This window comes from Centruroides vittatus, unplaced genomic scaffold (genome assembly GCF_030686945.1).
Source record: "Centruroides vittatus isolate TY-2023 unplaced genomic scaffold, ASM3068694v2 contig_341, whole genome shotgun sequence".
In the NCBI taxonomy this organism is placed as follows: Eukaryota; Metazoa; Arthropoda; class Arachnida; order Scorpiones; family Buthidae; genus Centruroides; species Centruroides vittatus.
Window position 1 is genome coordinate 251207 of NW_027122166.1, and position 25170 is coordinate 276376.

General features: G+C 30.0%; 1 protein-coding gene across 3 annotated transcripts in view; it reads left to right on the forward strand.

Moving 5' to 3' along the window:
• The window catches only part of LOC136974076 (elongation factor 1-delta-like), a 47031-nt gene that overhangs the window by 13321 nt on the left and 8540 nt on the right, over positions 1-25170 (forward strand). For 2 of the 3 annotated variants that reach the window (XM_067268853.1, XM_067268854.1), the window contains exons 3-7: positions 4575-4652; positions 18415-18508; positions 18621-18727; positions 18861-18923; positions 19061-19127. In XM_067268853.1, coding sequence (XP_067124954.1) covers positions 4575-4652; positions 18415-18508; positions 18621-18727; positions 18861-18923; positions 19061-19127 — 409 coding nt within the window. The remainder of the gene's footprint in view (positions 1-4574; positions 4653-18414; positions 18509-18620; positions 18728-18860; positions 18924-19060; positions 19128-25170) is intronic. The other variant, XM_067268855.1, reaches the window with a different exon arrangement.

Genomic DNA, 25170 nt, shown 5'->3' on the forward strand with positions numbered 1-25170 from the left:
TTAATTTTTAAAATAGTTGTTTACTTTTGTAAACTTACAAGTTTGCAGATATGAAGTATCACTCCTTAGCCATCAATGTGCTGTCAAAGATTAAAGTTTAGGAATATCTATATTGTATTGTGAATGATGTAAAATATATTTGCATTAGAAAGCAACAAGCATGTCAAAGTCCTCATTATAATTTTACTTAGTGCAAGTATATATTTAATTAAACTAAGTAAGCCTCTCATATTTCTGAGTTTTAACTTCTGAATGAGTTGAATTAGAAAGTGATGATGATTCAACCATTTCATAAGTAAGTTTAAATTTTGCATATTTTTTCTATCATAAAGTTTTATGGGAAACACATTGCATATTTTTACCTAACAAATTTATTTGGTTTTAATTTTTCCATCAAAATGTTTGTTTATATTTGCTAAAGAAGTATAAGTAAATTGATGTAAGACTTTGTTATTAGTTTCTGAATATAATTTAAAAATTAATATAAACTTATTAATTGTTAATATATTTTTATTAACAAAATAACATGTTAGCATATGCCTTAATTTGCAATTGATTTTTAATTTCCTTTAATCTATATTGAAACATCTATATTCTTTACTTTTTAATTAAAAACAAATGTCTATTTCAAAATAATTAAATTTAATATTTTCTAAACTGGAAACAGCTAAATACATTAATAATTATGGAAAATAATGTTTAAATTTCCCAGATTTTTAAAAACTTTTGCATGTGAAGAGACGTGTTAAATAAAACTATAATGTAATAATTTTTAATTTATGAAATTTTTTTTATTCTGATATAATAATCAAACAAAAGAAAAATTGGAATGAAAGTTATTTTGAGAATGTTAAATTTATGAATTAACAGGATTTTGTTTGAATTTACTTGATTTAATTTAAAACCTGGAGCTGTAAAATAATTACTCAATGGTTGGTTGGCCAAGGTGATTAATGTGCCAGCCTACCCCTCTGGGTAACCTGGGATTGAATCTGGGAGGTTGAAAATCTCCAGAAATTTTTGGAGGTTGTTTGTCATGGATATGTTGGCCAATCTCTTGCCCATCTGATTATCCCATTATGGATGTGATTAAAAAGGCTCTCTGTAGTGGCCACAGGACAGAAAGAGTAAAAAAAGTTATGCTGCTATTAATTTTGAAAGATTTTCAAAAGTTTGACAAAATTTCTTCTAGAACTTGAAAATATATAAAATGTTTAATTATAAATTTTTGTAGGAAATATTTTTCAGATAGCCTTTTTTATTCAGCAAATAATGAAGAGCTGAATTCAAAAATAAGTACTTTGCCTATATAAGTACTCACTTTTCGAACCTTTGTATCCGATACTTTTTTACCCTCCAGAAAACACGTTTTTGGTCTCACTCGAGGTCTGCTTCAGGTTAAAAGAACAAAAGAAACTGGCTTCCCAATTTTTGAATTATTCTTCAAGGAACGTTTAGCTTTAAAATAAATTCGAACATAATTTTCGAATATATGCGTGCGCTACGTAGCGTTGTCGGTTTCTTGTTCTTCGCATACGTAACGCCAGGCGTATGAAAGTGCGTTGCCATCTTTAGAGTTTATACATTTCTCTGCCTGTCCGGCCCTGCATATTTCAAGGGCTTTGAGGGCCTTGATGTCTTCCATCTGAAAGGCTCTATTTATCAATCTGGCATTGGATAGGTCTGCATGAATCTCTGGATTGGTGGCATAGGTGGATAAGGCAGTGGTGTAACGAGCATGGTTTATATCATATCTGTGCTCCTTGAGCCTCTGTTGGATGGAACGTTTAGTGGAGCCAATGTATACTAATTCCCACCTAAATCTGTCATCTCTCACTGGAATACTGTATCCACCTGGAGTGCTAAGATGGTTCATTTTGTCTTTGGCATTGTGCAATAATTTATATATATCTGTGGACCTTCTGTATGTCAATTTGGTACCAGTTTTGGTTGCAATTTCTATATGTAAGGCCCGAAATCGCCTGTTGTATTCGACAACTGCATATCCGCTGGCTGGTTCTTGATTCCGATCCTCATTTCTAGCCCTTTGAGTAATAGGTGTACTTTGCATATCTCGTGGTCTGGAATAGGCACGTGCTAACCCTCGTATTAGTTCGTTTTTGCATCCATGTGCTATCACGACGAGTTCTTAAAAGTGAGTACTTATTTAATACCGGTATTTTGACTTGAAGATTTAGTACTTTGCCTATAGCAAATTATGCTAGGAATAAAATATGTTACAGATGTTAATTCTTTCATACAGTTTTTTAACCTCAAACTGTATTTTAGAGCTTATATTGAGCAGAAAGTTAAATTTTTAAAATTTAATTTACTTTTCAGTGATTTACTTTTCAGTTTCAGTAAAAATACAAATTTATTCAATATCAAAAGCATTTTGTCTAAAATATGTTCATGTTTTTTGTATAAAATTGATAGATTTTAAATAGCAAATATGTAGAATTCAATATAGGTTTACAGGCAATCTATCCTGTTTGGTACATTTGCTTTGTATCATTTATTCAATAACATTGACAATTCATCTAAAATGAAAGACAGGATGGAATAAATATATTTATTTAAGCAAGCCTTGTTGATACTTAACACTTTTCTTTATCTTATTGACATTATGTGGAGGCAAAAATAACAGTATTATTATTTAATTACTCCAGAGGAAGATTGATAAAAAGGTGATACCAAACTTCGCTTCTTCATCATTCTCTCTTTTTAACTGTACTTGCTTTTTCACTTTTTTCTTCAGTTATAAAGAATGATGTATTAGAATTGATTTTCTGGGTTAGTAATAGATTGCTAAATGAGAAAAATTGTTTAGAAGAGCAGAGCAGAGAATGGTTCCGAATATTTTTTGAATAATACTGTGAATTAGCAAGTCGGACTAATTGTGCTTAGAATGGTGAAAAAGAGATAAAGTTGATTAATGTCAATGCTGTCTGCTTTGAAGTTTACAAAACAGTTATCTTATCATAAAATATATTTCTTCTTTATTCATTATGATCAAAATTTGCTGACTATTATAAATAAATTATATTATATCAGCACATGTAACCATCTTACAAATGAAAGTAAAAACATGATAGAAGGTATAATAGAAAAGGAGTGCTGACTGTACTATTAAGTAATCTTGTAGTGGGATTAGTTGAAAATTAATAAAAATGGATTTAGGATCACAGCATAATTATACTTAACAAGAGTTCCATGCTATTGAATATAGTCCTGATCTCTGCAATACTTATTATTACATAATTCAGTGATGTAAGGTGATGAATTGTTTTATTATTTTTGCAATGAGTATATTAGCTTATATATTAGATTATTATTTATTTATTTTGTGAATAGTATCTTCAAACAGAATTTTATTACTATATTTCTATTTGTATTAGTGCTCAGCATTATCTTTTACCTCATTCTCTTTGTTTAATTGTACTGTTATGTGCTGATTACAAATGCCAAGGATCACTTCTGTGATTCGATGCCATTTTTGGTATTTTGAAAACTTGATTCCTGCATGAATTTACATTTCAAATAATAATTTTTGAGAAAGAAATGTACTGTATTTCATGGTTGGACGATATTGACAAAAATTGCTTATTTATGTTTCAAATTTCTGTGGTAAAGACACATCAAATCCTCAACAGGAAACAAATAAGTATCCTAGGTTATTGTTGAAAGACAGCTTTAACAGTTTATTACCTTTGTGCAAAATATGTCTAGAGGTGCCAGTTGTATAGTACATCACACATCATATTGTTTGAAATAAAGGCTTTCATGGTAGAGTTTGTACATAAATACTTTATACATTCTGAATGCATACATAAATATACATAATATACTGTATATATATATATATATATATATGTATTTATTTCTAGTTTCACTCCATGACAGTTTAGTGTTTTTCTTGGTGTTTGTTTATTTTTATGTTGAATAGAATATGCTGTTTTTGCTAACTGCTGATTATGTATTATTTATGTGTGTTTGAAAAGTGTCATAAGTTTAACTTGCGTTTCATTGTTAGCTATATCTAATATCAATATACAAGAGAGTCTTCAGTGAGAGCAGCGTGCAAATAATCCTGTTTATCTAAATGCAATTGGCTGCTTATTTCTACAAAAAGTATGTAATGTTTATATTTGCTTACTATAATTTTTTATTGATTTGTTACTATGCATCTACAATATTTTGTAATCTGTAAAACAAAAATATGGTTTATGTTAAGCAAAAAATGAGAATATTTATCCAAATGACAACTTATTGCAAAAGTAGAGGATTTATCATTGAATTTCTATCTTAAAATCATTAAATGAGATATGATGAGTTCAAATTGGATAGATTGCCAACAAATCCAAATATTTGTTTGTTCATGTTTGTGTGTGTGTGTATATATATATATTTATATATTATTTGACAATTTAATTTATATAATTGAAAAACATTCTTGATTTTCAAAATTGAGAAAATTTTCTATGATATCATAGAAAGAAGGATTAATCTGGTTGAAAGGTATATTTTTAAAAACTTAAAAATAAAATCATTCAGATTTTAATTTTCTTTGTTAGGAGAGCCAGAGCTCCCAAAGTACTATAGTCAGTGAAATAGCCCGTGTACGTCAGCATATAAAAAATTCCTTGCAGTCAGTGAGTAATATTTTCCCCTGCTTTCTTTGTTAAAACATTTACTTTTACTTCTGCTGCTTTGCTTTAATTTCCTGGTGGTTTGTGCTCTATAACTTTTGCTATCTACTCATTACTTTATTCTATTAATCTGCAAATCACTTATTCTTCTCTCTAAATGTATGTATTTTAAGATATACATGTTTATTTAGAAATTGTGATTATTGATTATAATATATTGAAAATGTTTCTTATTTTATAAAGAAAAAAACATGTGCAACTTATTCAGAAAAATGTGTAAAATAAACATATATAAATAAATTTTTTGTGTACAATTAATTTATTTATGTTCCTTGTTGCATATAATTCTTGTGTTGTTATTGTGTATATGTCACAGTGATAGTATAAGATAACAATATTGCTCACAAGAATTTGTTTGAAAAACATCTCTTAATTTTTTGACAAAACTTCTGTTATATGTTGCACTGTTTTATTTTGTTTGAAGATAATTATGCCTTAGAGAAATATCAACAGAATATTTAAGATTAATTTTGAAAGGTGAGTCACATTTATGAATTAAAATTCTTAATAAAGGTAAGTGTAATTTTAATTTAATATAAAAAAAATGAAAAAGTTAGTAATGAACTTTTAATATTTATGATGATGATTTTGAATTGGTAATGTACCCATTAAGGATCAGATCATACAAAATTATAATTATTTTTAAATAGTTTTATTAATAAATAATATAGAGGATTATTTTACTTGAAATTGTTATATAAACTTGCATTATATTTCCGTTTTATCATTGTTACTGATTTATAATTGAATAAATCAATTGTCTTGACTGATATTTTTTCATTCTTTCATTTAAGAGACTAAACCTGAAGCTGTATCACAGAACTTCTTACTTATCTTATATCTTATATATGTACGAAGTTAATAAATATTTGAAAAATGGGTGATGGTTCCTCAAAATAGTTAAAATGTTGTATTCAGAGGCAAGGCTGTCCAATCATGAATTTGAAATTAATAAGTCAAACAAGGAAGATTTGTTACCCCTTTAGGAAGTAGACATATTCCAGTTTCCTGAGATCAAATTTTCTACAATATGATTTCATTGGAAGCTAAAATGTTACAATGTTAGGTTTAGCAATATGTAAGAACATGCTCTTATATGTGCAGAAATATGGTATCTGTTGTAAAATATCCATCATGTTTAACAGTCATTTATAAATCTTTTAGAAACAATTTCTTTTTTATCAAACCATTTTCTTTCATATTAAGTCAAATATATTATAAAAATCAATATAAGAGAATGTTATGTTTAACCAGAAAATTAGATTAAATTTAATATATATTTTGGCAAAGACAGATTGTTTTTCAGTTCACTGGTGATATATAATTTGTTTCTAGCAACTTAAGTAGTGTGCTTTCTGTACTGACTGAACAGTTATTTTAAGATATGTCTCTAATCCAATAGCAACAGATAGATTGATATTTTTTATCCACATTTTCTTGAACAGTGGATTACATGTTTCATAAATATTACAAAAAAATATGTTTAATAAATTTTTAGACATGTATGGGTTAAAATATTTGTTTCAAAATTTTTTTAGGAAAAAATGATATTTGCTGACTTGCTGTAAATCACTCCATATAGTAATATACCATAAATAAAACATAGTCTTGGTTTGAGAAATTAATGTATGGTACATATATTATTCTGCAAATTAGTAAATGTTATACTACTACATGCAAAACTGGTACACTGGTATTCTATATCAAGAACCTCAGTCATTAATTATAGCCTTCATGCAGAAGCCATGGCTTTTCATATTTCATTATTTTTAATACAACATACAAAAATAAATAACTAACTTAATCCTATACATTAAAAAGACAACTTATTAAAATCAATCTGATTTTAATAAGTTGTCTACCATACTAGAAATTAGATAACAATACTATTCATAATAATATAAGAGAAATAAAGAGCATTTATAACTATTTAATGAAATGAAATGGTTTTATCAAAAATGCATATAGAAATCCCTTGCTTAATGTGGTTTTTCTTAATGCGGTATTCAATTAATATGCAAAGTTAATTGCTGCATTCCCTTTATATAAACAGCAGAAGTTTTAATTAATGCAGCTTTACCAGCTGTTTTTACTTAACATAGATACCATATTTGATTAATGTGATTTTGATATACATGGTAGCATCAAGGGATTAGTTAATCACTTCAATCAAGTGATATCTGTATGGAGTTAGAAGCAGTGCCATAACTTAGTGACCAGATGTCTCAAATTAGGCCATACAGTCCCGATTTTGGACTGTTTTATAGTTATAACTTATTCAAAAATAACCAATATTCATTGCATAAATTGTAAGTCAAAAATGAATTGCATACAAGTTACAGCATAAAAACTTTAATATCCAATTTGTAGAAACAGTAGCCGTATTGGCAATTGTCCAGTCTGGCAATTCTGTTTGCTATAAAGCAGTAAAGGTATATGATGTGCAAGTACTGCACTGTTGCAGATCAGGTATAAAAGGGAGTTGATGGTTTTTGCTAATTATCTGACATGTGAGTGAAAAAATGGCAGTTAAAGTAAACAAAGCTACTCTCAGAGGTGTAATTAATTGTTCATTGTTGCTAATGCTGCAGATCAGTATTTTGTAAACAAGAGTGTGAATAAGAAAAATGTTTATTGTTTGTTTGTAACATCAGTTGTCAAAGATGTCAGAAAGCTAGAAAGCTGGCAATCATTAATTCATCTGATGTCATGTAAAATTATCCAGCCTAACCCCTGCTTTTTATATTTCAGGATCTGGTCGCTTTACTGTAAATAGCTTTTTGTTTGCCTCTTCCTTTTTGAAACTTTGAAAAAAAAAACACTGTAGAAATGATTGGTTATTTTTTAACTTCAATCAAAAGTATTACAGAATCAACTTCCACAGCAGCAAATTTAAAATTTGAAAATGAAAATATTATAATAATTATTTTTTGTCGATATCATTTTTTAGTGTTTCCTTTCATCCTTGGCCCTGTGTCTATGATTCTGTTGCACCTGTCTTGTTATGGCACTGATTAGAAATGACAAGTACATGTTATTTTGTATACTAGAAGTATTGTTGCCTAACTTATAAGAAAATCTTTAGTCCACAAAGATAATATGTGACAAGAATTCATTTACTTTTTATTGGAATTATGACAGGATTTTTTAAGCATTTTTGCCAACTTGAAACTTTCCTTCCTTATTTCTTCTGCCTTTGTGAGTCTAATTAAGCTATGTTTACATGATTGGTCTCTCTAGCTGAACAGACAACTGCAATCAACTCTGTTTCAGTTATTTGGTAAACCCCTCTGAACTGTGTGTAAATACAACCACTATTGACAACAAACTAGTTTGTCCTCTACTACTAATGAGAAGTGTCAAATATAGTGATATAGAAAGATTGCTTTAGAACCCTGTTTCGTCAAGTGATTGATAAAACAAAAAATTATACTTCATCACACAAAAAAATCTTTAAAATCCAGTAATGCATGTTTATACAAAAGCTAATGTTTTCAACCCTATTGGGGTCTTCCTCAGGCAAAGTTCATATGAGATTTCAAATACAAGTAGAACAGAACAAAAAACCGAAGCAAATGTTATTCAAATTTAGAATCATAAAATTAAAATAAAAAATGGAACATTATGCTCATGTTGAGATGATGATTACGCATGTGTAATATCAAGTTTGCGAAACAGTGAATATAAATTGAAATAAATCAATGCAAAGTCATTTGTGGGTGTGCACTCCCTCATAACAAAATTTCCAGGAGTGTGAGATGTTGGTTGCATCCTTAGAGTTGATGCACATGTTATGCAATCCCGCCTTATATATTTCAAGAGTCTCCAAGGTTCTGAGCTGGTCAGTACGGTGTGAGAGTCTGATTAGATGGGCACTTTGCAGATCCGCTGTGATTCCTGGTTCTGTGGCAAAGGTCGCAAGAGTGGTAGTGTGTTTTTTATTGTCAATGGTCGTACCTGTGCTCCCGAAGGTGTTGATGGAGAGAGCGTTTGGTTGAGCCCACATAGACCAAACTGCTATTAAATCTATCATCCCAAAGCATATCTGCATATACCCCAGTGTGTGTTTCATGTCCAATCTGACCTTTCCATTACAGAGTAAACTGTATACCGACCTTGGCCTTTTATAAGCTATCTTATTTTTGGTGACAGATGAAATTTCTCTGTATATCTCATCGAAATGGTGGTTGTACCCTACAATTTTTCTTGCACTATTATTATCCACGGACTCCACCACAGCAGTTGGATTGTTATGTGTATTTCCTTGTGTGTAGGTGTGATCTATGTTGTACACTATGTTCCTATCATACCCATGTTGTGATGCCACTTCCTGAATATGACTGAGCTCAGTCAAAGTGTCTTCATAGTTTGAGTTATGCGTGAACACACACTTAGTTAAGGCCCTAAAAGTTGCGATCTTATATGAATACGGATCTTCCAAGATAGCGGGATAAACAATGGTACATGGCATTTTTTGTAAAACACCTTATGGGTTTTTTACAAAAATTTTATCTTTTATTTATCTTTCCATTATCTTTTATTTGAAGGTCCAATTCAAGGAAATGCAAGGAAGTGTTGCTGTTTTGTTCCAATTTGACGTTTAGCCCATACAGATTGTTGTTCATTGAGTTAATAAACTTGTTGATGTCAGGCTCCATTTTCCATTTCATAAGGATGTCGTCGACATACTTCCTGTGTTGGAGGATGTTGGAAAGGAATAAAGGGATGATTTGTTGTTCAAGTCTCCGGATCACTAGCTCACATAAATCCCCAAAAGAGGGCTCCCCATGGGGACACCCTGTTTTTGTTTGTACATTTTGTTATTAAACTGGAAGTAGGACAAGTAACATAGGATGTGCACTAATTCTAAGATTTGTTTACGATGTGCTGAGGCGTTGGGGCAGGATAGTAATATATCTCTGATCTAGCAGAAGCATGGTTATATTTTAATAGACGGGTATGGTGACACAAAATCGAGAACCGTGATACAAGTGGAGTTGGTTCTGATGAGAGATCTCAAGGACTCAGCCAACTGAATCAGGTTCTTGATGGCACAAGGATAAGTATTCATATGGTCGCACACGAGTTTGTGTATCTCAGATTCTAATGCCCTGTAGGGGATCTGGCCTTATCTAGGACAGATCTGAGAGAAGGTGGTTCCTTGTGGGTTTTGGCGAAGGCGAACAGCCTTGGCATGTCGGGGGATGCCACCACCACCCTATGCAAACCCACTCCCTAGCTAACCTGATTTGTGTGAAATGTTTCATACGTGCCTGCCAACCTTTGGGGGTATCCATCGTTATCCACAGCGGATCTGCAAAATGCCCATCTAATCAGACTCTCACACTGTACTGGCCAGCTCAGAACCTTGGAGACTCTTGAAATATATAAGGCGGGATTGCATAACATGTGCATTAACTCTAAGGATGCAACCAACATCTCACACTCCTGGAAATTTTGTTATGAGGGAGTGCACACCCACAAATGACTTTGCATTGATTTATTTCAATTTATATTCACTGTTTCGCAAACTTGATATTACACATATGTAATCATCATCTTGACACAAGCATAATGTTCCATTTTTTATTTTAATTTTACGATTCTAAATTTGAATAACATTTGCTTCGGTTTTTTTGTTCTGTTCCACTTGTATTTGAAATCTCGTATGAACTTTGCCTGAGGAAGATCCCGATGGGGTTGAAAACGTTAGCTTTTGTATAAACACACATTACTGGATTTTAAAGATTTTTTGTGTGATGAAGTATATTTCATCCAGTATTTGTCAAGAAGTTCATTTGTCAAAAAATTATATATACTGTATATAAATAATCATGCCAATAATCTAATGCCAAATTGTCTATTAAATTAGTAGTATTATGGCCATTTCTCACCCAATTATATTCGGCTTTGGTTGGTGTATAGCTATACTGTATATATAAGTTAATGCTATGTTTTTCATTTGTATGTGTTTAAGTAATTTGCAAGATTTCACAGTACTTGTGAGGATTTAAAAGACAGAATTCTGTAAATGGTCTTTAATGTTTCTAACTTAAAAAAGACCTGAAAATATTTTTAAAATGTTATATTTGATCATCAAATTGTCCTTCAGATGACTGAAGAATAATTTATGTTAAGAAATTAACAATTCTCAAAATTTTGATGAAAAAAGAATAGATTTTTACTACATGATGATCTGTTGTCTTATTCTTCAATGATTGTTTAGAATATTTTTTACAGGGCAGGAAATGTAGAACTAAATCATTTCTTATTACCCTGATTTGTCTTCCATAAACTATTTCATGTTCCAAATTCAAATTTATGTTCTAAAAAAATTCACAGATAAAGAAAACACTAAATATGACACAAGAAAAAAAATGGCAGCATCTAGTCTCCCCTATTATGGGCATAAAAAAATAAAAAATAGTTACATCGAAGCTAAGTAAATAATTTAGGCGTATTGTGTATAGAGTTGCAATTTTAAAGATTGTTGGATGTTTTAAATGTGCTCATTTTAAAAGATATTGAGTTACTTCAGAATGTATACAGAAGTCAATAAGTTAAAATAGTGTTTGTATATAGCTTAATCAAGAAGCTATAAACTTGATGTTGATATATAAATTTTTAATTTTAATAATTATAATAATCAAAATTTCATTGTTTCAATAATTCAGTCTTAACTATTACATATATGTTTTACATAGGTATTGCAATTATTTAACAAATAATTGGTAAATTTTTTATATGTTAATATGAACATTTACAATTTAATGTTTGTCACAAATTATCATTGTCATCACATTTTCATTACTGCCTGTAAGAACTGGGGCCATATTCTGGTCACCGTCTCTGGTCTCTTGTCTCTCACAAGCCAGTCGCTGATTTGCTAATCATTTGGATTAGCCAATCAGCGACTGGCTTGTGAGAGATGAGAGACCAGAGAGAGTGACCAGAATATGGTCCCTGGTTTGAGTTTGTATTTTTGTGAAGTTTGATTAGATTGAAATGATTTTAAAATATTTTGAAAATAAAAATCTGGTCCTAATGTGGTCTTATTAATTATTATTATATATGTTGTAGCTGCAAGCTAAAATTTGCCATTTCTTGAAGTTCTAATACATCCTGTAATAAACATTCATTTCAGAATCTATCTAGTTTTTCTGTTCACTTCTTGAAATGCTAACTTGGTTGCACAAGTGTATATTTCAGCACTTATCTAATGAATCTATGCATTTCATGTAATGTTTAACAATTATAAACATCTATAAATGTGATTCTTAAATTAAAGCTAGGGAGTTATTGGCCATGGGTGCTGAAGTTGCCTCCCCTAATTGACACTGTGAATAACAAGTATGGTTATATCTATTAACAAATTAACAGTTAATTTATTAATAGATTGGATGGAGAGGTCCATGTAGCATAACTGGCAATGTGTCTGCACAGCAAACAGGAGTTGCAGGTTTGAGTCTGCTTCAGGCCAATTTTTTTCTTCTAGAACCTTCTAAATTAATTATTAAATATTAATTTCATAATTATAATTAAATTTATCAAGAATAGCACCTAATATCTACCTCTAAACCAAATATCTTCATAATTAATTAGTAATTAGTAGCACTAATGTAGCCTGACATCTAATATTAGCACTTGGTGTAAAACAAGACAACCGAATGTTGTAACTTTTTTGAATATGAATTATTTGATAAAAGTGATACACCATTTAATATATATAGGCCTATATCAATACAAAATAATTAGTTTTGTAAATATAATAACACAGCAAAAAATACTGTTTATATTTTATACCTTGAATTTAGGGGGTATAACACAAGATTCGTCGAGGTGTTTGTGACTTTTTTGTTAGAGATCAACAGTGTTGTTTTGGTGTTTCTGAGACTATAGAGATACGGATCATGGCTCAGGTGAAAGATTGGAAAGTTATTAACAGATTAACTTTGAGTTTGATTATGTGTCTGTTAATAAACCAACAAATGCCTAAATAATCGGGCTAATATATGGCTATAATTAAATAATAAATACGAATGAATTTGGTATAGAGGTAAGCATTAGGCACCATCTCTTATCTAAATTAATAATTATAATTTAATAAATAATTTAGAAATACCAAATTATTTGTATTTATTATTTAATTATAGCCATATATTAGCCTGATTATTCAGGCATTTGTTGATTTATTAATATATCATCGGGCTTTGAGATGTATTATATTTATGTGTGTCTGTTAATTATAGCAGGGATTGAGACCAACCCCGATCTTCTACCTTAATCTTCTCAGGAGTCAGATTGTATAGAAATGCAGAAAAAGAAGCATGGAAGACCACGCAAAGAGATCTTCCAAGATTTGGAGAAGGATAACCTGTTAATGGACTTACCGTACGAGGAACATGGTCAAATTGCGGAGGCTTCTTCTAAAGCTAAACCAGGAACTACAAGAAATTTGAGTATTCATGATTATTTTGAGTCAGTGCAGGAAGTAGAAGTACAAGAAGCAGAAGATTTTCAATACACTTTAAAAGCAGTGTACGAACTGATCCAGGAGAAGTTTATGCAGTTGAATACTAATTTGCAAATGATTAAGGCCGATGTCAACTCACTGAAGGAAGAAAATAAAGAACTTAAAGGTGACTTAAACAAAGTTTCAAAATATGGACAAACTTGATCAAATTACTAGAAGGAGTAAGTTATTGAAAGGTACACTAGAATTCCAAATTGATAGTTTGAGAAGTGAGAAAACAAAGAATAACATTATAATTTTGAATTTTCCGTTTACATCAACTGATTATTCCGGGTAGATTAATCATTTTATTAATGCAGAATTGGGATTGGTCAATTGTTCAGTAGATAGTTTGGTTAGATTGTCTAATAGTGATGTAAACCCAATTGTGAAAATTATCCTAAGCTCTGTATATGAGAGAAATTTGATTTTGCGAGAATTTTGGAGAATGAAACCTAAATAAACAAGTAAAGACAAAAGGAAACTAGTTTTTATAACTGATCTGTGTAAAAGATCGAGGATAAGAAGAAAAAGATTACTTCCTGCGATTGTCCAGGAAAAGTCTAAAGGTAACAAAATAGTACTGAGAAATGATTACTATATAAAAGATAAGATATTATTTACTTATCATATAAATCTGGAAGAAGTTATACAGTTAGAACATTTTTTATGAGTAGTTTGACAGAGGGTAATATGAAGTTTTGTGATGGGTGAAGGAGAGATTAAGAGTAAATTGGACGATGAAAGCAAGAATACGGGAAAGGAAAACCACATTTGTAAATTAAACTTGATCTCCCCATTCGCGCTTAAACGAAAAACTCGAGGAGAAGTCAACAATTTCAGTATAAGTTTTTGGAACATCCAGGGTCTGTATGGAAAAATTTACAAAGATTCCTTAATACAATATTTAAAATTACATGCTATTATCGGGTTTACTGAGACGTGGATAACTGATATAAACAAAGTAGGAAAATAATCTCTAGAAGACAAATTGGGTCTTGAACAGTAACACTCAAAGGATGCAGAGATTTGGCCGTCCATCTGGAGGGCTATTATTGTTAATTCAGAGGTCTTTCAGAGAATTAGTGCAATCTTATTTTACTTCAAATTATATTTTTTCCCTGGTGGAACTGAATCAGTCTTCGAGCAGTTTGGGGAGAGTCAAGAATAGAGGTTGTATTGATCTATCTATCCCTGTTGGCAGATAGCTCGAAGTACTATGATGAAGTTCAAACAACTATTGACCAATGGATTAACTATTCAAATTTGATGATTATAGGAGGGGATTTTAACGCTCACATAGGAGACAAACTGGACACGATTTAGAGGTAAGAGACTTGATATCAATAATAGAAGAGAATCTAAAGACAATCTGGTAAACTCAAGTGGAAAAATCTTACTGAATTTTATACAGAAAAACAATTTTTTCATACTGAATGGCAGGGTGGTTGGGGACATCCTGGCCAAATTCACATTTATAGCCCATACTGGTAAGTCTGTTATAGATTATATTATCTGTTCTGAAGAGATGTTAAGTCTAAGTACTAAGGTGTCGGTACTTAATATTGATGAATCTGATCACTACCCAGTTCAGTTGAAGGTATTGGGAAGTACTTTTGGAATAGATACTATGCAGAAAACAATACAAATTCAAGAGGAGTTGAGATTACCAATGAGTAGAAGATTTAATAAATTGAAACTCTTAGAGGAAATCCCTAATAAGACTGAGGAGATATTACTTCAAGAGAGGGAACACAATCCGATTGATAATTATAAATATCTAATTTCTATCATTGAAGCTTATCAGTTTAAGTGTTGGCCAGGCACTAAGCTGTTGAGATATAAACAAATTTGGTTCGATAACAGGTGTTATTATTATAAAATAAGAAAACAAAGGAGCTTATTTCAGTTTAGAAAAACCAATCTTGAATCTGCTTGGAAGAAGTATTTAGAGAATAAGAGGATGTATATAAATTACATGAAAGCAAAAAAGAAAAAGTATTTTTTGGAAATTAGTAACAAACTGACAAAGTTAGGAGTCAAAAACATTCTGGGGTATTATAAATAGGTTTTGTCGACCCTTTGGATTAACTAGTGTTTCAAGCTGTGTGCTGTATAATAGTTGGCATCACCATTTTGAGAGATTCTCAGCTGTCTATCACAGTAAATTCAGCCTAAATTATATGATGGATACCTGTCTCATGGAAAAACCCAGTAATGATGATTTTTGTGTTCAAAATTTTCAGCAATGCATTAAAAAACATAAGGAAAAAACAGCAGCTGGTAGCAATGATATCCCTAACTATACAGTAAAAATCTACCCACTGTTATAATTGGCTACCTAGCTAGACAATATAATGAATTTTACAAGAGGGATGTAGTCCCAGACAATTGTAATAAGGTGATATTTTACATGTTGTATAAGAAAGGTGACAGAATGGAATTATCAGCCTATTGCACTATTGTCTACTTTTCGTAAACTTTTTACTTCGGTTTTACTATCTAAGTTTAATTCATGGATTGACAACAATAATTATAGGAACCCTACTCAGTTTGCATTTATAAAGGATGGAGGCACACAACTGGCGCTTTTTGTATTAATGGCTATCGTCCAAATTCAGCTCCATAGAAAGAGACATAAGATATTTGCACTGTTTATGGATATCGAGAAAGCATATGATGCAGTAAGCATTACAGACTTGCAAAATAAAATGTGTCAATATCAGGCTGAGACTCGAATGGTGGAAATTATAGGCTCATTATTTGGTCACTATTAAGCAAGACAGCAAGCCATGGCCATCTTTTAAGATAGATCAGGGTTTGCTACAAGAAGACCCTTGGTCTCCCATCTTTTTAATTTCTACACTTTCGATATAAACAATTGTTTTGATAGAGACAATGATGGGGGTATAGTTGATGATTATATTGTACAGTACATTCAATCTCCTATGCTGACGATATTGTGATAATTGCTCCTACTGCAGCTGCATTATGTAGAAAAATTAAGGCACTAATGGCATATTTTATAAAGTTAAAATTAAAAATTAGCCCTAATAAATCATTTATAATGACTTTTAAAAATGGGGCTAGACTTTCCAGGAAGAATATGTCTTTTTATATTAATGGGGAAGAGATAAAGATGGTGAATGAAATTAAGTTTTTGGGGGTTATTTTAACTCCTACTCTATCCTTTGATAAACAAGTTAGTATTTTCATGGTTAAAGCAAACAAGCTAATTAATAATGCAGTAAAGTTGTTTTCAATGATTAAACTAAAAATATTCAAATTCATTTCAAGCTGTTTAACTCTATTATAGTAAATACAGTGAGTTACGCATCTTTAATCTAGTTTCTCTCTAAATACCAGAAAGTGGAAGTAATTCAGAATAGATTTATACGTAAAATATTTTCATTGGAGTTTAATGTGCCTGGAAGTGCACTTAGGTTGGAGCTGAGTAGATTTAGACTAAGTGCAATGTTTATAAAAAGATGTATTAAATTCCTTATGATGTTGAGGGACAGTGGGCAGCTTTCATCCGTTCTACTGAGACAATTATATCATAAATCATTGTTAAATGGGCAGAATAGAAATTGGGTGAGTCAATTGGCTAAAGTGTTTAATAGTTTTGGGTTTTCCATACAGTCATTTATAGATGTGCCGGAGATAAGTGAAGAATTAAGTACTCAATTAATTCGGAATGTATTGGAATGTTCATTATCTCATGATATTGAAGATATCCATATACGTAAATCACCGGATTGGTACAGCATGATATTGGAATATCCACACATTAACTATATATTGAAAAACTTACCATTTACCATTAAAAAATTCTTCATTTAACTTAGACTTAACAAAGATGTTATACTGATTAATAATAAATTTTGTGTATTCTAATAATGTCTGTCTGAGATGTAGCAATAATTTTTCAAAATTTCACTTGATTGTAGTTGTGAAAAGGCTAAAGGATTAAGACAGAGGTATGGTCTTCATTTTTTTAAGTGACTATACTTTGGAAAAATCGATGTATAGTTTTTTCATTCAGCCAAGATAGAAATAATATATAAATTATATAATTATGTTAATAAATAACTCCCTATGTAACAAGCTAAGGCTACTACGAATAAAGGTTTGATTAATTAAATTTAGGGTTATTTAATGACTGTCAAATAATTAAACAAACAGAAGCAATTTAAAATTACTTATATTTTTTAGATAAAGAAAAAGTTTCAAAATTTGGGTCCTACCAAAATTTTTTATGGATACATTACTAGATTATGATATTTTCTAATGAAAAAAAAACCAAAAATGAATGCCATAAGTACACTACTGAACAAGCAATTATTTATCATGACATCGTCACAATGCCGGGCTGCAATTTTTAATCATATTTTTAATTAATTTAAAATATATGCTCTCCACCTCAAATTAGTATTGTAGTGTCTTGCCCTTATACATCATACTTTTATGTTAGCAATGGCATTGTGTTGGTCATCTATCAAACTCCTTTCAGGTGGAAGTTTTGAATTGAAATAACATGACTTCTGGTTTGTATCTGAAGTTTGTATTTAGTTAATCAGGATCTCCTGCCCCTAAGCTTTTTACATCTGGTCTTTGACTTTCGTGTATCTAGCTCTGTTCTCAAGATTAAAGAGGGATGGATGACGACAGTGGAAATTTATAGGTCCACAATTTTTTCAAATTGCAGTCCAACAATCAACTTCATATTTCAGTTGCAAACAAAATAAAATAATAAATCCTCAGTCGAGCAATAAAAATGTAATGTTGGCAACAATGTAGCATAATTTTATTTTCTAAGTCTGTTGGAAATGTGATGGCTAGATGACTGAGGTGATTCAGATTGGTAAACTGAGATGATGTCAGTGTACTGCTCTGGAGGACCCAGGATCAAATCCATGCAAACAACCTACAGAATTTTTCATGGGTGTTGAGTCCTCAGTAAGTTGGGTCCCATCTTCACCCAACTAGCTGTCTCATTGTATATCCATTCTTTATTCACTGTCTGGCCAAACTAATGATAGGTGTGGGGGAAAAATGCTGTCTTACTGTCCGTCTTGAAATGGCAAATTTTAGCATGTGACTAGGATATATATAATATATATATATATATATATTTTTTTTTTAATTTTTATTAATAAAATCTGACTTTAATAATAATGTTGTTTTTTATAGGGTGAATCTGTTAATGTAGTATCATTGAATGAATCAGGAGATCTTTCTGATAGAGTTCGGAAATTAGAAAAAGAAAACGACTCATTAACAGCATGTAAGAACATTCATAGGGATTGGAATAATTAAGAATATTACTAATATTTATAATTAAATGTTGATTTTAGAAAGATTAAACAATTGACAGAGAACAAATATATATTTCTTAGGGTGCCAAGATTTGCAGTCATTAATACAAAAGCTTGATTCTAGAATTGCTGTTTTAGAAGGAAAGAATAAAGTTGTTACTGAATCTGTCAAACCAATAAACAAGACAGTAAGTAATGTTGAAGTGAATTTAAAAAAATGTCTATAATTATAGAATATATAATAAATATATATATATTAAACATACTAATTCTTATATCAATTGAAATCAGATATGTGATTAGAAAATTTTTTCTTCATAGGTAAATAATATAAAACCTGAAGATGACGATGATGATGATATTGATTTATTTGGTTCAGATGAAGTATGAGTTAATTTATCATTTTAAAAAGATGTTAAACTAAATTAAATTGAAATTTAATTATTTTTGGTTAGAAACAGAAATAATTTTTCTATGTCATTTGTTTATTTTTTAGTAATATATAATTTTACCAATTCTAGGAAGATGAAAAATCATCTAAAGCTAGAGAACAGGTTTTGAAAGAGTATGCAGAAAAGAAATCAAAAAGTAAGTAATGACATTTTATTTCTGTAAATGTGATAGTATAGTTAAAATTTATCAGACTGGTAACAGTTTGTTAATTTCAGCAATTTTTGATGAATTTTCAATCAAACCATACAAAACTTCTTTTTATAAATTAGGTCTACACATTAAATGAAATCTTGAACATCTTGGGCAACCTACGAGGTGTTTGTCTACAGTAGGTGCTGACTGGGTGGGATTGTCAGGATGGTCAAGGGGTCGAGAAAGCTCGTATGTGGGAGTGGTTTGGACACTAAATCCTTTTACATTTTGATCTTGTTTAATTGAAGGGGAAAAATGCTTACAAGATTTTGTTAATTTCACCTATAAAGTATTCATTTTTGATTGTTCAGTTGGAGAGAGTCCAGGGAAAGTATGAATGTTGCTGTTGTCATTGACAATCAGACACTTTGCGGTTTATGTCTTATAGGTTGATGGCCCCGGGACTCTTTTTGTCTGGTGAAATTGTAAATTAGGTTAGAAGTTTGGATTGTTTGGGGTGCTCATCCACCAAAGTACAACAAAGGGAACATAAATGTTTAAGATGACTGGAACTTATCCTGAGTAGCAATGGTTTAGTAGAAAGAACGGCTTCAGGATGAGATGGGTCTTTGTGGGATTTCTCGGGACATGGATCATGGAGAGAGAAGAACTGATTGTGGAGAAAGAATCTTGTGTCTTGAAACATGAGTTTTTAAAGGATATCTCTTCTTGATTCTGCATTCTAATTGGATAACGATCTCCTTCGTCGCTTCTGATTGGTCTTACCTCATCTCCAGTTGACAATTGAAAACCTTTCGGGATGTGTGAGAGGTCGTCATTGATGCTCAACTCAATCTGATCAAATAGAATTCCTCCAAACTTTGAAATTCTCTTTTGTAATACCAGTTTTTTACTTTGTTAACAAAAGAAAATTTCAATCTGTTTACATTTCACAAAACTCAGGGATGAAATCAACATGTACCTGAATCTGTTACTGGTGTTGGAGAAAAGATGAAAAAATATCATAAACGTTTTCGAATCTTAATAGTTCTTCAGATGATAAAAAGAGAAGCGACAGAACACAGAACAAAAATAGAACATCGATATTTAAACAGAAATCAAACACACGTCTCGTTAAAATTGTTGGATTGGACATGTGCATTCGATGTGGGTAGACGGCGATTAATGAGACGTGTATTCGATTCTTGTTTAAATATTGATGTTCTATTTTTGTTCTTCATTCCGTTGCTTGTCTTTTCATTGTCTGAAGAAGAACTATTAAGGTTTGAAAATGTTTACGATATTTTTTCGTCTTTCCTCTGACACCGGTAACATGTTCAGGTATGTGTTGATTTCATTCGTTGTTGTGAGACATTGTGTTGTCTTTATTTTCTATAGATGGGAATCTAACTATCCCATTGGATATTTGTTAACATTTAAACACTAAATTCCAAATTCCTTCTGGGGCCTTACATTGGGAACATTGAGTAGGTCAATAAATTCTTATTGGATGTGTTCAAAATTTGTCAAAAGAAGTTTTTAATGAAGAAAATTATTAAGTATTTGAAGACCTAGTCCTTCACAAAAAAAGGAACCAACATTTATTAGCTGTGTTCTAGACAATACATTCTTGGTGACTGACCTTTCTTTTTAAACTACTGGCCAAAAAGTCCTTTAAAAACACAAGAATACATCCAATTAAAAAATACAAACATTTTGTCTGGAACACAGAGCTAATAAATGGTGGTTCCTTTTTTGGGAAGAACTATGACTTCAAATAATTAATTATAATTATTGCCATCGGATGAAAATCTACCAAAAGTAAAATTATATTTAAAAACTAAAAAAAAAAATCTGTGATAAAAGATATATTTAAAACAAAGCTATAATTGGTTACAGTATTACAAGTCATATTAAAGATTACATGCTAAAATTCCTTTTAATAGGTACACAAAACTAATAAGTAATTGGATATTGAATAAAATTTAGTATTAATATTCAATACTTCATATAAGCAAAATGAAAATATAAACAGCTGATTAATGAACAACACACCACACAGAACCTTTTCTTCCCCCCAGTCGGAAATTAAATATCAACAACTAATATTTTCAATCACAAACTGAACAAAGACCAAGTTTACACTTGAAACATTAGTCTGTTGTTTATAAGAATTATCCAGTTATGTGGATTGCTAGGAATGATTGCGCGTATTAATGAAGTAAAGAATTCAGTAATCAGGTGTTAGCACCTGTTATTTAAACATTAAAGCAAAACTGTTATTTAAAAAGCCTATGATTTTTCTGCATTTAAAATACACTACAACTTGTTTAGAATAGATAAGGAAATGTTTGAAATAGACAAATCTTTGTTTTATTCACAATCTGGTTTATCCAGATTGTGAATAAAACAAAGACTTGTCTATTCTAGAAAAATTATTGGTCCTGGAAAAAATAAGCCTTTTCTTATACTTTATTTTGTATAAAACTGAAAACAAAATTAATTCAATTCTACAAAATATAAATCTTAAAGATGGAATTTTTAATTTAGTAACATGTTTTAGAAATTATTTTATTTCAGTTTGAATCAAATTATAATTTAAATTAACTGAGAGTATAATAAATACAAGGCAATGTAATAATAATAAATGAAAGTCTTTAAAGTGTAAGTCCACAGTTCATATAAATGACTACTACTTCATAGATCATTGATATTTTTCCTCCAGTTGACAGTGCTTAATTTTTTTTTATTTTGTCCTTTCTGTTCTCATATGCTGTGCTGTATCCATATTATATTTATCATCATAATGAAGTTTGATGGCTTCTTGGATGTTTGTTATTATTATTACTAAAAAATACTACTATTTAACAATGGGATATGCAAGAAGTATAAAAAAGTTAAGAAAAAATTAGAAAATAAATCAGGTTACTTTTTGGACAATTTCAAAAGTAAATTTAGTAGTCAAATAAAATTTTTGTTGCCTAGGAAAACTGAACAAACATTAATTTGAACCCTGGAATACTGATAACTAATATTTTAAGTATATATAATTTAAAATAATACTCTAACAGAGGATTCAGTTCTTGCACATTTCTGATGGATGATATATAACTTCTGTTGTGGCAACCCCTTCTCTATACTATTGATAGTTTCAGTATTACTGATGATTAAGTTTTCTGTTTAGTAAGTTTATGACTATTTGTTATCTTTTGTTTGTATATGACTGATGAATAAACTTGTGGATACTTCAGTATTTCTGATTTGATCATAAAGTGACAGATGATGACCAAACAATATGTTCTTAACAATTATATCTGTTACTTTGTTAAATAATAAAAGTTCTTTACTTTATGCCCCAGTAAGTAAAAGAATTTTCAAAGTGGATTATCAAAAGAATTTCTGTAAATAAATTTTATTCATATCTTTATATTAGATTTATAACTAAATTGCTAATATTTTTATTTATTTTATTAGTATACAGGAGCTCCCCTACTTACAAACAATTTGACTGTATGTCTAAAACTTAAATTTCATGCAGATTATGAAGTTCTTTTGATGATTGTGGGGTGGTGTTAAAGTCAGTCTTTAGCCAATAATAAATATTTAATGTGGATTTATTTCTATTGCATATCATCATTTTTCATTTTCATACAAATTCTGACATTCCATTGCTGTTTGTGAGGAAGCATTGAAGTTAGTGATGTTGGAGTAATAGTGTTTTTCTGTATTGTTTGCAAGTTTTAAAAATGTATCCAAAATGTAATAATAAATTTAACAGTGGAGATAAATGCAAGAAGTGTGCATCTATATGGAAAAGGAACTAAGGACGTTAAGTGGAAAGAAAAACCATGTTTGAAATACTGCTATTAAGCAGTAGCAAGCAGATAAATGATTGTAATGTATTCTGTTGATGTAGTACATTGAAGAATCAAACACTAACAATATGTGGTTATTCTGTATACAAATGTACTTTCTAGGTTAGTTTTCAACTTACAACAAAACCTTGGGAACCTAACCTGTTTGTAACTAGGTGAGCACCTGTATTAGTATTAGTTATTTGCTATCATTTTCATTAAGTTAATATATGCAATTTTTTGTTTATTATTTTGTTGTTATTGTGTATTAGCTTTAAGAATATTGAAATTGTAATAAATTATCAATATAATAATTATGATGATTACTTTTTAGTATTGAAATATTTTAGAATTACTTACTGTTTTTGAAATTTCTTTCATTAGATTCTTAGATTAAATGAAAGTAAAACATAAAACCAAGTTAAAATATGTACTAGTCCTTACATAGAAGATAAATAAATGGCTTACATATATTATAAACCAATTTTGTTGTACTTTTTTTTAATTTTCAAGAAATGTCTTTATTTCATTCATTAAAATATAGTCATAAAATATGACTTATAACAATATCTATTCAAAACCCAATTTGATTAAAGTCAAAACGATTTGCTGAATTACAGTGCTAGTGGGAACACTGTATAATGTTAAATTTGGTTTGTATAAGTGGAGTAGTTGTATTGTTATACTCTGAATATTATGAAATTTATTTTATAGACAAGTACAGTACAGTACATCTGTTAAATAAAAACCAATACAAGTACATGGCTGGTGTTATTCACATTTAATAAATATAAAAAATATAAATACAACTTTACAAAGATAAAACTTTGCATTTTGTCCTTCCTTTTCGCCGTTCACATCATCAGCAGTTCTTAAAAATTCACAAAGTTTCAGAAGCGACTTTTTTAAGAACTGTTGATGGTGTGAACAGCAAAAAGGAAGGACAAAATGCAAAGTTGTATTTATATTTTTTATATTTATTAAGTACATTTGTATTTTCTCATCAGTCACTGTTTGCTTGTATTTAATATCCATATATTATTTATATTTGCATTAACAAGTATACTTCATTTAATATTAATTATTACAGACATTTTAGGAATACAGAGGAAACAAATGACAATTAAATTGAAAAAAATGAAATAATTTATCAGAATAGAAAGAAATTTATAAAATGGATGTTACGTAGTCTGCCATAAATTTGATGCAGAAGCAATACATTATATTTTTCGATCTAATTCTGTAACTAAGAAATTGTAATGAACTGTTTCTTGTATTTTTATTTATCAGGATGATAATGAGAAACTGCTGCTGCTATTTTGCAATCAGACATGATTGCAAAAAAGCAGTAGCAGCTTGTCTAGGCCTATGTTTCTTAACTTGAAGTGCAAGTGGTAATGATAGGTTTTTAATTTTTAGGTGTGTAATATAAAATTTAAAGCTGTCTTATGCTATATAAATTTGACTTAACTCTACTGTGTACTCTTAGAGCCCACAATAAACTGGAAGTACTATGGTGATGTCCAGGATCTTCACTACTACCCTCTCAATCTTTGTCACTTTGAAATCATTTGGATTTTATAATGAAAAAAATTAGAACACAATTTTTAAGGGGGTGCATATAGTTTGAGGTTGAAGAGGGTATGCCAATTACTAAAAACATTAAGAAACACTGATCTAGGCAAATTTTAAAATTAGAAATTTTACAATTTTACTGTTACAACTCTTATATCAATATTTAATCTGTTTTTGTCATTGCATTTTATTTTAATATTAACATATTTTATATATAATATAAATATATATATATTACATACATACATACATATATATATATATATATATATATATATATATACATACATATATATTTTTTATTCATTGGCATAAAATTAGCAAATTAGCACACCAAGAAAAAGTTGTCAAAATTGAGCGAAATTGTACACATGTGAATGTAATGGTGATATCAGTAAATGATTACAAACTGAAAGCAAAAGAATTATTTATTGTGGGAAAAACTACAAATGAAAGACGGTTTTAGTACCCTATTGAGCCACGTCTACCATGAATATACAATGTGATTTGGGCAGGCATTGAGGCATACAGGTGCTGTATGATGTCCTTTGGCATCTCAGGCTACAGTTGCTTGCTGCAAGTGATTGTCTAGTTTAGCCAAATTCCTAGGCTGTCCA